Below are 14,492 nucleotides of genomic sequence, written 5' to 3'. Positions count from 1 at the left end.
CAGCAGTCGATCACCAAAGCGATTGCCAAGAGACAACAGTATGCGTGCACTCATCCAACGGCAAAGAAGCTGAATGTGCTCCTGGCCAAGTTGCTGGTGCTGCAGCCCCTCCCTTTCCAAGTGGTGGACTCTGCACCTTTCAGAGAACTGATGGCTTGTGCTGAGCCGAGGTGGAGAGTTCCAAACCGTCATTTCTTTGCCAAAAAGGCAATAGCCCTACACACGTATGTAGAACAGAAGGTGGGCCAGTCCTTGAGCCTGTCGGTGTCTGCCAAAGTGCACGGCTTTAACTACAGTCAGGGACAATGCATGTTCTTCACAGTCCATTGGGTGAATGTGGTTCCTGCACAGCCACACCAGCAACTTGGCCAGGTAATGCCGCCTCCACCTCCACATTCTCACACCGTTGGTCCTGCGACAATGTCTACCGTGTCCTCAGCCTCCGATGCAGGGACAATTTACAGTGCCCCTCCAGCATACCACATGTGCAGATAGCTGCAGTGTCACGCTGTTCTGCACCTCGTTTGCCTGGGCAAAAGGAGTCACACAGGGAAGGAACTTCTCCATGTCCTTCATCAAGAAATCGAATCCTGGCTTTCTCCGTGACAATTCAAAATCGGAACTATGGTGACCGACAACGGAAAGAACATGATGTCGGCGCTGTGTCAAAGAGGGCTGAGCCATGCGCCCTGCATGGCACATGTGTTCAATCTGGTTGTCAAGCATTTCCTGAAGTCTTCCACCCATCTGCAAGACATCCTAAAGATGGCCAGAACACTTTGCATGCACTTCAGCCACTTGTACACCGCAAAGCACACTGCTGCAGTGGCAGAACGGTATTCCCCAACATAGGCTGATATGCGACGTTTCCGCCCATTGGAATTCCTCCCTCCATATGTTGGACCGACTACTATACGAACAGAGAAAGGCCATAAATGATTTCTTGATGATCCAAGCAGACAGGAGCATTCCCCTGTGTAACTTTGATGTCAGCCAGTGGCAGCTCATGCGTGACACCTGCCGTTTGCTCAGGTCCTTCGAGGAGGCCACGTTATTTGTCAGTCACCAGGACTACGAGATAAACAATGTAATTTCACTGCTTCATGTCCTGGAACAGATACTGGTAAATCTGGCTGGTCAGGGGACTGGAGACATGGTGCCTCAATATCACGGCCACATGAGTCCTGTGGGGTCTGAACTGGAGGAGGAGGAGGACATTCGAGCACAAGCAATGTGTAACGAAATGAGTGGTTTTTATACATAGGTGACTGACGAGTAGGAGCAGCCAGAGGAGCTACAGGGCGATGAGGAAGACGAGGCAGATGACCCAGACACACCGTTGCAGTAGCAGTGGAGATGGAGGCAAGGAGTCCCTCCGAGTCACTAGCACAAATGGCCCGATGCATGCTCACTTGCTTGCATAGTGACAGCCGAATTGTCAGCATTCAGCAGAAGGATGACTTCTGGCTCTCCACCTTGTTGGACCCTCGCTACCGGTCCAAAATGGGGGCTTTTTTTTACACCCGCTGAGAGGGAGGACAAACTGAACTACTATAGAGACATCCTATGTAGTCAGTTGGCCGCTGCCTATCTGCTCCATCGTCCATCCTCACAGGTCTGACCGGGGGGGCCCTCTGTGCTCACGTTCCTCTGCCATGGCTGCTGTGGCAGGGTGGGGGGGGGGGAAGGTAGGAGCAGTTCCAGCTCCATCAGCAGCAATTTGAGTCTAGAGTCGCTGATGGGCAGCTTTCTTCACCCGCCTAGTGAAGAAACTACTCACCAGCAGTAGCAGCAGCTAGACCTGGAGCAGGACCTGAACCAGCAGGTGGTGGCATACTTGGGCAGCACCCTACCACTCCAAATTGAAGATCTGCTGGACTACTGGGCAACCAAACTGGATTTATTGCCGTAACTGACAGTTTGCCCTAGAAAAGCTGTCCTGCCCGACCAGTATTATGGCATCAGAGCGGGTGTTTAGTCCGGCGGGGGCCATAGTTACCCCACGAAGAACTCGCCTGTCCACCTAAAATGTGGAGAGACTGACCATTGTCAAGATGAAACAGGCGTGGATCAGCCAGGATTTCCACCCACCAATACCTGATGCATCAGACTATATCATACATGGTGCCACACCAACACATTGACAAAAGATACCAGTTTCTTCTGGCTACCTGCCTCAGCTACTATTCTGATGCTGCCACCTTCCTGGTGCCACACATCTGATGCCAAGTACTCCTTCTTATACCCACCATCTTCAGATGGTACTGGTATTGCCTCCCACCTCCCCACTAAGTCAACAGGTCACTCTGTGGTCTCCTGATGCTGCTGCCACTTCACCACTCAGGTCTCCTGATGCTGCTGCTGCCACCTCCACACTGTCATTGTGCCACTCTGTGGCCTCCTGATGCTGCTGCCACCTCCACACTGTCATTGTGCCACCATGTGGCCTCATCCTGACACTGCTGCCTCCTCCACGCTATGTCATTGTGCCACTTTGTGGTCTCCTGATGCTGCTGCTGCTGCCACCTCCACACTGCCATTGTGCCACTATGTGGCCTCCTCCTGATGCTGCAGCTGCCACCACCTCCACACTCTGTCATTGCGCCACTCTGTGGCCTCCTGATGCTGCTGCAGCCACCTCCACGCTGTCATTGTGCCACCCTGTATACTCCTCCTGATGCTGCTGCTGCCGCCACCTCCACACTCTGTCATTGTGCCACTCTGTGGCTTCCTGATGCTGCTGCCACCTCCAGACTCTGTCATTGGGCCACCCTGTGGTCTCCTCATGTTGCTTCGACCTCACCACTATGTCAAAGGGCCACTCTGTGGACTTCTCATGCTGTTCTCATCCTCCCCACTTCATGACTGGCCACTTTTTTGCCTTTCGGCCTGGCTGATGTCATCATTTATTTGACCCTTCTTCTGATCTGTCAGAAGGAAGGAAAAATGAGACGCACAATGGATCCTGTCTATGTAACAACCGTAAGGCCTGCATGACATGGTCCCTATTGTGCATCAGAATTGGCTCATGGTTTGGTAGCCAAAAGCAGGAGTGGGTACAAAACACAGAAGACATGCAAATATTCCATTCACGTGTCATCTGTTTTGGATCCACTCCTTTTTTTTTTTTTTTTTTTTTTTTTTTTTTTTTTTTTTTGCTTTAGCAATACTGATGGATTACTGACCAAATGATGACCAAGTGAAGGTGGATGCTCCACAAACAAGATCCGTTCTTTGGGGGTTATTGTTCTGACGGATCAGAGGAAGGGCAAAATAATCAGTGACGTCAACACAGACTTACTGCTGACACCCTCTCCACTGTCGGGGGGGAAGGAGGGGGCTCTACTTGTATAAGTGTTTAATAGAATAGGTTCTATAGAAATCTATGTGGAATCAGTGAATTGGTGCAAAAGGAGTGCACTCTTTCATGCTATAGTAGGATCTCGGGCCTCTGCAAGGTTCTTTATACCTGGCGCTAACATTGACCTGTAAGGCTGAGTTCACACTTGAGTTATTTGGTCAGTTTTGGCCCCGTAACTGCCCAAATAAGGGAAGTGTGCAGTGATTCTAAGAGCGAAGCCTGTCATCTACATGTTATACTGACTCACAGTATTGTTTTACTACTACAGCAGACTCCCTATGCGTGTTACTGCAAGGCACAGTGTTCTACACCACTATAAAGGCTCTCTGCAGCCAGGAAGTAGACGTTTTTTAACGCGATTTGCCACGAATAAATTCAGATCGAACCAAATTTTTCATCTCTAATCACAATCATTGCAGACTAAGCCTGGAAAAGAGTCACGGCCACATGAAAAGTCATGGTTTTTCATAAATTCCTGCCCTCCCTGCCGATGGTTGACAGGCTACTACCTAGTTTTCTCCCTTTCTATCTAGGAGAGAACTGCCAAACATCAGCAGATGGGTGAGAGTGCAGGAGATTATGAATAACCATGACTCTTCTCAAGTAGATTTGACTCTTTTCAAGGCCTGGGCTGCAATATTTATGATGCTGGTTCTCAGCAACCACTTCCTTTTAGCTCATGAGTGACACACCGCTGAAGTCAGCAATTCTGTCACTATTGTATGCTGTCCTCAGTAAGGTCAGCATAAAGTTGATGACAGGTTCCCTTTAAAATGTTATTATTACTGCACAGTGAACACAGTAATAACAAAACCCAAAAAACAATGGTGCAATTATGTTGTTTTTTCATATTTTCAGCTCCCCAAAATTTTAGGGTAACCTGCATAAAAAAGCAATCATATGGCTACGTCGACAGAAAAATAAAAATTTATGGATTTTCAAATGCGCAGATCAAACACAAAAAATAAAAAAATTGTCGAGCCTTAATTACCACTAGTGTTGAGCGAATCGAAGTTCACAAAGTGGACTTCGATCCGAATTTCAGGGAAAATTTAATTTGCCGCAATGCCAAATTTCCTTGTGCTTCGTAGTAACGAATACATTTTCCTTAAAATGGCGGTAACAAAAAATCATACACACTTCATCCATTTGCGTGCAAAGAGTCCACTGTGGCCATCTTGATTGAAAATCTCATGCGAGGTGATGGATGACTTCACCAAACCCGGCCACCGTGATGACGTTATCGCGCACCGCACGAGATTTTGCACTGGATCTTCAATCAAGATGGCTGTGGTGGACTCTTCGCGAGCAAATGGATAAGGTGAGTATAACAAAAATAAAAAATATAAATAGATTAATCCCTGACAGTCCTCAATTGTCATCTCAGATGCCGAGATCACCTATGAACGCAGCATCTGAGAGGTTCTATGACGGAAGCGGCACCATCGCCGACTCCCATCATTGCTTCCGCTACTCACAAAGAAATGCACTTTGTGACAAACTGAATTTCTATGTGAAATTCGGCGAAGCAGCCGAATTGAAGTTTTCAGAACTTCGCTCATCTCTATTTACCACACTAGACTGCATTCTTAAGAGGTTGAAAATAAAAGACTCCTAGGAATGACAGGCTAGACTTTTAATATGTAACCTTGAAAGACCGCTTTTAGACAGGCGTATTTACAATCCGTATATATTCCGGATTTTATGTCCCGGAATCTGCTGCTAATGTATGGTAAATGAATAGAGCTATTCACATGGGCGTATCATTTCCGTCAGTATGTCATCAGGAATCCTGAGCCAAAATACTGGCGGATCTCAATACGGTTGTCTGAAAGTGGCCAACGAGTTTACACCTGAGGAAGAGGCACCTTCAAATGTGAATGCGCTTCTATTTTATCTTGGGAGTAGCATTCTTGTGCACTTTTGCCCCTCCTATCAAACAGGCGACCTTAATTAGGTGGTACATGTAGGTGTGTGTGTGCTCCTCCTCTCATTGGTTGCTGGATGCACATAGGGGTAACTAGGAGCATCACACTATATGTGCAGGGTCTGCTCTCCTGAACATAGATGCACAACTGCATAGGTAGGTATAGAGTAGGACCTGCCTGACTTAGACCACCTTGGCGTGGGTAGGCGGGCACAGATGTGTTTTGATCAAAATATATTGGCTCAAAGTGTTAGATTTTATCATATCAGAGTGAGGGCTTAGTCCATATATAATGCTTGCATATATTGTGTTAGTGCATTATTATCTGTTTTCTGTAATTTTTGGGGTCAAAGAGTTTACAGAAACTTTCAAAACTATAAATGCACCGCAAGTCCCTCATCGATCTTTATTATCAATATCCTGGTCATAAATGGAATGGTTCTGAAAAAAGAACTACATTGTGCACCCATTATAGAATTTATAGGTTTGACATTTGAAGGCAGCTATCTTCATTTTATACTTTAATGGCGAGGTTTGGAATATCCACCACTGTTGACTTAGGATGTTCTACCTGGCTACTTTGTAATACTTTATATCAGGGATCAGCAACCTCCGGCACTCCAGCTGTTCTACAACTACAACTCCCAGAATGCTTTTTTTACTTCAGGTGGAAGTTACAAGAACAGCCGAGCAATTGTGCATGCTGGAGGTTGTAGTTTTACAGCATCTGGAGTGCCGAAGGTTGCTGACCCATGCTTTATACAATACATAAGCTAAACTCAATGCATACAAAATATCCACTTTTAGGTGAACACTTCATGACTACAACACATCAGTCCACGTTTCATCCTCTGCCGCTGGAAAAGAAGCAAATAATTAAGGAATCTCTTCTAAAAAATGTCATCAAACGATCTCCAGTGGAACTGATGACCAAGTATCAAAGTGACTTCTCTGGCTGCCATACCATCGAGCCCAGCAGGCCAGCCCTTCCACCCACTGACAACCTGACCGTGAACCCATTCTACAGGTAGGAAGCTGGATAGCATCTTACTCAAGATGGTTAGTGATCCTAATAAACATACTTAAAATCATTGAAATTCTTCTTTGTGTTCAGCAATGACTTTCAGACGGTTCAAAGAGCGGCTTACCCTGGTTGGAATCCACTGTTGCACCCTCGGCCTGAGCCAGCTCAGCTAAAGGAAGAGTTGACCGCCATGGACAGAGAACGGGGAGGACAGGTGGAGGGAAATACAGTTACAAAGGTGTGATTGGGTTCTCAGCTTTTCAACTTCGTTCCACTTCTTATCATCAGAATCCTCCATATTCCTAAGTTCTTCAGACTGTCTAAACCACAACTACAGTGTTAGACCATGTTCAAATGTTGAAAAATTTGATGTGGATTTGCAGTTTTTTATGCTTTTGGATCGGACTGTTGATTGCCTCTATTAAATGGGGCTAATCCATGTGTGGCTACTTTCCCTGTGGAATCTGCTTAAATACGTACAGTCCCTTATTTTTTCCATTGCTGTATGAATAGCAGTGAGGATTTCCTATGGAAAGCCAAGGGAGGTGTATTTCACATGGATATTAATACAGAAGATGAGATTAAATGTGGGTAACATTTCCACTGGTGAAACATTCTGGACTCACATAAATTGGTGGCCGACTTTGGACCACCCCCACCGATCTGATATTTATGACCTATCCTGATAGGCCATCGATATCTAAAGAGGTTCTCTGGTTTGGACAATTGTTACTTGTTATAAGCTAATCACAAAGTGCCCCCCTACTGCGACCTCAGCAATTAGCTGTAATCTGTGGGGAATCCTGGCATTGAGTATTATATTTTTACTCGCAGTGCCACCACAGAAAAATTCAAGAATTACAAAATGCCCATTGAAATCAGTGGACTGGCTCTGTGATGCAGGACAGGACAGGTCCTCCAGAGTGAGAGATGTACTTTATCTCCTATCTGGCCAGGAGATGAGGGTCCTTGACAGAGAGCCCCCCCCCCCCCCCCCCAAGTTAACTCAAAACTCTCTACTAGGGTGTACATAACGCAGATGGGTTTTCTAAATAGGACAACACGTTCCACAAAGAATACGACAAGCTAATCAAGGTTCTTTCCAGGTACTCATGATATTAGGTTTTATATGCAATATACAGAAAACGAAGAAGCGAAAAATGCCAAGTCCCAGAAATTTTTGGCGCACTGCAATCCATCTCTAGATCAGTAGCTTGAGGACAGTGTTGTCCAGCAAATAAAAATTATTTTAACCCTTTCTACCCCGCAGGTTTTTTGACTTTGCTTTTTAGTTTTTTACTCCCAGCCTTCCCAGAGGCATAACTTTTTTATTTTTCCATTCGCATAGTCGTATAAGCCCCTTTTTTTGCGGGACAAGTTGTAATTTCCAACGGACCCATTTAATATTGCAAAGAATGTAGCGGGAAGTGATAAAAAAAAATTCCAAAGTTGGTCGAATTGGGAAAAAAATGCTATTTTGCCACAGTTTTAAGTTTTTTTTTTTTTTTTTTTTTTTTTTTTTTTTTACGGCTTTCATTATGCGGTAAAACTGACTTGTGATCTTCATTCTCCAGGTGAGTATGAATCCAGCGATACCACATGTGTAAACTTTTGCTTGCGTTGCTGTGCTGGAAAAAAAAAAAATAGAAAATTTTTATTTTTGATGTCATTTTCTGACCCCATGACTTTTTGTAGTTATGTGGGCAGAGCTGTATGAGGGCTCATTTTTGTGTGTACTTTTCATTGATACCATTCTGGGACGTGTACGACTTTTTGATCACTATTTATTTAATTTTTGTGGGAAGAGAACCGACCAAAAAAATAGCAAATGGCCATTTTGACCCTTTTTTCGTTTCGCCTGTTTCTGTATAGGATTTAAAACTTTTATATTTTGATAGTACAGGTGTTTACACACGCGGAAATACCCATTATGCGCTAGCATTGGAGTCAATGTTGATTTTACTACTTTCCTAAAGAGCCCTTTTACAAGCAAGACTATGAAAGGATCTGCCGCACACAAGCTCTGGTTCCTCCGATCACCACACGGGGTAGCCGGAGCATCACCGGAAGTCCATGCTTTCGGTTTCTAGCGCGCTCAGATGCCGTGGTCAGGTTTTACCACAGCATCTGATGGGTTAAATGTCCACGATCGGCATTACCGCCAGGTGCAGACATTAGCCGCGGGTGTCTGTGGTAAGAAACAGTGGGCACCCGGTTGCTATGGCGCTCGCTCTGCTCAGGAGCGGGAGCCATCTTTAAACACCCGACATGTGATGTACGTCACATGTCGAGAAGGGGTGCAGCTCAGAAAGGGGTACAAAACTTTTTTTTTTTAAAAAGCATACTGACTTCACTGATCCCCCGCAACTCCCATTCTGACGCTGCCCCGGTCACCTGCTGTTCTCTGCTTCATGGTCTCTCTCGACACTCAGAAAATGTTGCTTAGCCAATCAATGGCCTCCTTGCCATACTTAAAGGGGGTCTCTAGGAATTAAGAAAATAAAAATACTTAAATATTACTTTGTTATGATTATATTCCCAAATACAGACAGGACAGACTATGGTAATGACTGACTGCGGCGATAATGGAGACTAGATACAAGAGCTGCTGCTTATTAGCCACATCCCCACCTCCTCTCTGTACGTCATGTTTCCTGATGAACTCCATTCCTACAGAGATTCAGCTGAAAGATATTATCAGCTGTATTAAGGACCATAATCCCTGACAAGAAGAGCAGAGAAGAGGATGAGGCAGCGCTTTAGCTCAGTGTAGTGAAGTAACTTGTCCTGCTGTGTGATTAGGACAGGTTTTGTATGTACTAATAGGACAGCGGCCATTTTTTTTCTCCTGATGATTTCTCCCAAACAAAATGAGCCATTAGAACTAATAAAGTATTTGGTAATAAATTTATAATAAAGTAATATTTAAGTATTTTCAGTCATTTTATTTTCTTAATTCCCAGAGAACCCCTTTAAATCACCCACCTGACTCTGGATTGGACACCAAGTCAGAAACCTGATTGGCTCGGTGCCCAGGCTCTAAGATAAGTTGACCAGCTGAGGCTTGGCTGGTCAGCATATTAAATAAACACCAAAAAACGCGGATGCTATTTATTTAAAAATAAACACTTTTATTAAATTACATAGAACAATAAATATCACTGTTAATCAAAAGGGATAGGATATGAAGAAGCGAGCCTCTAGAAAAGGGCTCAACAATGTGGAGAATCACACTTGAGGAGAATTGTACCTTGAAGCAGCCACAGTTGCCAAAAATGATGACGAGTTGGATGACAATGGAATAAATAGTGGAGAGTGATGGCAATACCCACCACCTCAAACATGACTATCCAAAATATCCTTGCATCCTCCTCAATCTAAGACTCAGATAAAGTGTCAGACTGCGGCTATATAATATTATGACTGATGACTAATGACTACTAAATGGTGAATAATTCCGCCAGTCCAACCAACACTGAGTCTCACATTACATACCCATATTGCTGCTGCTCGCGGTGTCAATGGATCCCCAAATGCCTCAACGTCTAAACGTGTTTCGCCACAAAGCCTTGACACCCGGGCAGCATTGGAAAAGGAGCAGCGGGAGATCGGTGAAGGTGCTTTTTGCATTATTATGTATCATGCTGTGAGCTGATTTAAAATTATTTTATTCGCTGGACAACCTTTTTAATTTCCTTTAAACATGCTCCATGTACTGTAATGTGAGTTCTTTTATGGTATTTCCTAAATAGTTTTTCATTCTGTAAATATTGGTAACGAACACCTCTAATTGAAATTACAGGTTCATACTGATCCTTGTACCTAATGCATACCATATGTTTTGTAGCTGGCATTTTTGCCTCATGAACCGCTACCCAAGGAGCCATCAAAACGACCACGATCAGTTCTCCGACCAATAAATGCAAGATTTGATGGCACCACCCACAGCAGAAGTGTGTTCCAGGATTGGGGTATTCAACCACGGCGGCGCTACGGTGATCCCGTGGATGGTGTCTCAATGAAGCCTTTGGTGAGTCTAAGTCATTGCATGGAACACAACATCAAAACTTTATGGTCTTAGATTAAATTAACCTTGATCTATGTATATGTATATGAAAATTTAGATAAAATGTTGCATCTTGTTACTATTCTTAGGTGAAACTGGACTCTGAGACTACAACAGGGAGCAGTTTTATCCCAAGAAAGGGGGAACCTATGAAGAAGCATAAGCCTGCAAAAGACAACCTAGATCTAACTGGAGACCAGGACTTCTCTACTGTTCATAAGGAGACATACAGGTATAAAAACCAACAGAAATGACCAGGGCTAAGCACAGTGTGCTTACGGCAGGTGATACAGCAAGCAGTGCTTTGCCTGGTACGCAACTCCCACAGACTTCAATGGAGAGAGACACATGCAAGCACAGCCACCGCTCCAATGACTGCAGTCATAAAATTGGCTGCTGATGGATGCTTCAGAATATCCAACCTGGGCCATAGAACCCCATACTGTGCCTCAATTATACATTGCATGCTGTAATAGATAGCACTCTTGACCACTATTCAGGCCTACTGCTGGAATCACTGATCATATGTACTGTAGTGACTCTGTATGCTTCCTGAAGTCTGGAAACCCTTTCTGATCATGTTCTGTTTACATAGTGAGTGGGCTTGTTGCAGTATATCAATCTGGATAACAGAGTGATAGGTTTGAAGGACGGACCGGCACACTCAATATCTGGGATCCAGTGAAGGAAGAAGAATGAGAGGCGGAGAGAATCAGTGTATCAAAAACTAATTTATTAAACTAAAATGACATTTAGGGGTAAAATGCCAGGGGTAGCGATAAGGGTTGGTATACAATTGAATAATAAAAATATATTGTATAAAAATAGTACGAAAATATTTCAAAATAGTACAGAATTCCGGATAGAGATAGTCTTATAGTAGTCCAGGAAAAATGTATAGTATTCCGGAAAGGCGGAATGCACCTTTTAATAAATATCACCATATTACCTATTGTAATATATATCACCATATTACCCATTTATCTTTTTTACTCTGCCCATAAGAATCACCACTCGTCCCAATACCACATTTGCCCCACCCCCCAAACGGACATTCACATGCCATCTTTCTCATTGAAATTGGTTCAGCATCAAAATAGTTAACAACCACTCATTCCCTTAATTGAAGACACATGGGACCAATTGAAAGAGATAACCTTTAATTGAAGGAGGGGGATAAAAAGGGCGCCAATCCAACTAGTGGCTCACTACACAGGAAGGAGTCAGCTAAGACTCCGAAACGCGTCTGGTGAAAGACCCGCTCACAGAGGACACCGACGACCATTAGGAAGCGCTTTCCTATCATCTTTCCAGTCGGCATATCCCTCACTACAGGATTCACTTACAACAGTCTTGAATCACGTGGGATGCCGCTCGTCTCAGACCACGTGGGACGCCAAGACCATTTGGGGCGTCAGAGTCCATTGTGCACTCTGCCCACAAGCCGGATACAAGGAGAACCCACCTACAACACACAGACAAGGATCGGCAGCACTGACGGGATGCCGCAAAGGCACTAAAGGTAACAGCAGGCAGAGCAAGGCTTCTCTGTGGGACGCCACCGGAGACCTGTACACCTGACCTGCCTGCCACATAACTGTTTTACAAACTCTCACCACCTGCGATCTCATGCATTAATCTTTGCTATTTAAACGCACTAACCTATTTTGTATGCAGCAACCGCTATTGACATTATGCATTAATTTATGCGCTATATATTGTCCCTGCTGCACCACAAACAGTACCGCACACTGTGTACCACAACTACCACTCCAACACACTATACAGTGGATTATTCTCGGACATACAGGCACAGACCACTTTTGACCATCAAACACGGCTGATGCACTAAGACTGTCTCTTCTTCTTCCCCCCCTTTCTGGAATACTATACATTTTTCCTGGACTACTATAAGACTATCTCTACTATAAGACTTTCTCTATCCGGAATTCTGTACTAATATATTTTCGGACTATTTTGTACTATTTTTATACAATATATTTTTATTATTGAATTGTATACCGACCCTTATCGCTACCCCGGGCATTTTACCCCTAAATGTCATTTTAGGTTAATAAATTAGTTTTTGATACCTGATTCTCTCCACCTCTCATTCTCCTTCCTTCACTGGATCCCAGATATCAAGTGTGTCGGTCCGTCCTTTAAACCTATCACTCTGTAACTCTGTCACTGGCTGGGTGAGCCAGTTAGACCTAGAGCACCTTGCATGATATTAAGATTGGTGAGCACCCACACAACCTATTCTCAATCTGGATTACAGCCATCTGCCTCGAGTCCTGGATGCTGCTGTTTTTACCCCAGAGAAAATAGTTCCTTACCATTCCTAAATCAAGTACCCTCTGATTATACCCACATAAGCACAGTGCAAGTACCCCCTAGAGACATGGCATGTACCCGCTAGGGGCACATAACACATGTTCAGAACATAAGGTCTAGACTGAAGATAAAAGGAAATAATTGTTGTAGTAATGATAGATAAAGCTTATAGATGGAAGTGTGAAAGCTTGTATTTCCAGATTCTTCTGTCCTTCTGATATTTGAAATTGCCTTTCAATATCAAGGCTTCTAAGTTTTTGACCAGTTCACAGACATAGAAACCCCCAGTAGGACATTTGGTACATACAATCCAATAGATCACATTTGGTGTGACCCAGGTTAAGATACCTGGGATCTTGTAGTTCTGATGTGTATTGGGGACCTGTACCTTGTCAGTGGTCATTATGTAGAGACAAGTCTTGCATTTGGTCTGTTCGCAGGGGATTGTTCCTGCTGTTGTTGGAGAACAATAATGTTTTTGAGATTAGGAGGAGTGGAGTAGGGGGTCTGGAAATATGGAATTTAAATTATCTTTTTGTTGTATTGGATGTAATCTCTGAGGAACCCTCCTAGAATTTCCAGATTTAGATTGTAGGTGACTACTAGAGGTACCCAATGATCTTGTTTTATATTGTAGCAACTCACTCCCTAGTAATCTAGTGCTTCTGATAATTTGGTTTTCCACTGTAATTGACTCAAAAATGTCTTTTTGAGGTTTCTAAAGTATTTATCCCTGTCTGTAGGTCTTGAACATATGCGGTTGTATCTGATAGCTTGACTGTAGCTGATCGAGTTTTTTTATGTGTTTGGGGTGGAAACTGTCCCATCAGTTATTTTATTGTTCTGATCTTTTATTGTTGATCTTGATGATTGTGTCCACAAAGTAAAGGAGTAGTTGAGTGTTAAATTGATTGTGAGATGAAACTGATTGAAGCGTTCATGGGATGTTTTTAGTTGATGTTCAAATCCAGTCCAGATAATAGGCCAAAGGTTTGATGGTGAAGGAAGACAGGAAGTCACTTTCAAGCTTGGCCGTTAACAGATTTGCACATTGTGTCCCATTTTGCTCTCCATTGCTCTCCAAAATTATAGTTTGTACAGTTTAGTTTTTAGCTTTTTATATAGAATGTCTTGCTAGAATAATATTTTCTTTTTCTCTAATGCAGAACACCAGAACTTCCTCGGTGCCGAATGCAGGTGTATCTAGAGCAACAGATGGCAATGAAGTCTTCTCAGCCACAGGAAAGCCACTGAGAGAAGAATAAGAATCCAATAACTTTGTACAACTATACCATGTAAAATGCCCTGTAGCTGTGCTGAATAAAGTGTTCAAATGCAGGATATTAAATAAATCTGGTTGGAAATTTAAAGGGGTTTTCAAGGACTAACTTATTGATGACCTATCTTCAGGATCGGCCATCAATATTAAATTGACAGGGATCCATCTACTGACACCCCTGCTGACCAGCACTGGAACTGCACAGCGCCGTACACTGTTTAGTGGCTGTGCCTGGTTACTGCAGTACTGCTCCCATTCACTAGAAGAGTTCACAGAGAGTTCCAGTGGCAAAACAGCTGATTGGCGGGCAAGCCAGGAGTCAAGCCATTGCCATCTGATATTGAGGCCATCAATAATCTAGTCCTGGAAATTCCCTCTAACCTTTTCATTACCCTACATTATGCCATCACTTTATGATCAGTGTGGGTTAGACCTTTAAGACTGCTGTAGTCTTGCATCTTCAGGCAAACCATTCACATGCAGCGATAAGCAGTGAAG

The 14,492-nt window shown here is 43.8% G+C and overlaps 1 protein-coding gene across 1 annotated transcript in view; it reads left to right on the top strand.

Annotated features, from left to right (window-relative positions):
- Positions 1-13,969, top strand: part of LOC122926271 (stabilizer of axonemal microtubules 1-like) — a 46,282-nt gene extending 32,313 nt beyond the window's left edge. Inside the window, exons 6-10 of the mRNA XM_044277645.1 lie at positions 6,096-6,315; positions 6,403-6,550; positions 10,160-10,342; positions 10,468-10,610; positions 13,882-13,969. Of these exons, the coding sequence (XP_044133580.1) occupies positions 6,096-6,315; positions 6,403-6,550; positions 10,160-10,342; positions 10,468-10,610; positions 13,882-13,969 (782 nt within the window). The remainder of the gene's footprint in view (positions 1-6,095; positions 6,316-6,402; positions 6,551-10,159; positions 10,343-10,467; positions 10,611-13,881) is intronic.
- The last annotated feature ends 523 nt before the right edge of the window (positions 13,970-14,492 follow it).

The sequence above is a fragment of the Bufo gargarizans genome, chromosome 2 (genome assembly GCF_014858855.1).
Source record: "Bufo gargarizans isolate SCDJY-AF-19 chromosome 2, ASM1485885v1, whole genome shotgun sequence".
Lineage (NCBI taxonomy): Eukaryota > Metazoa > Chordata > Amphibia > Anura > Bufonidae > Bufo > Bufo gargarizans.
Note: the sequence above shows the minus strand (reverse complement) of the source record. Positions and strands in the feature narration are given on the sequence as shown.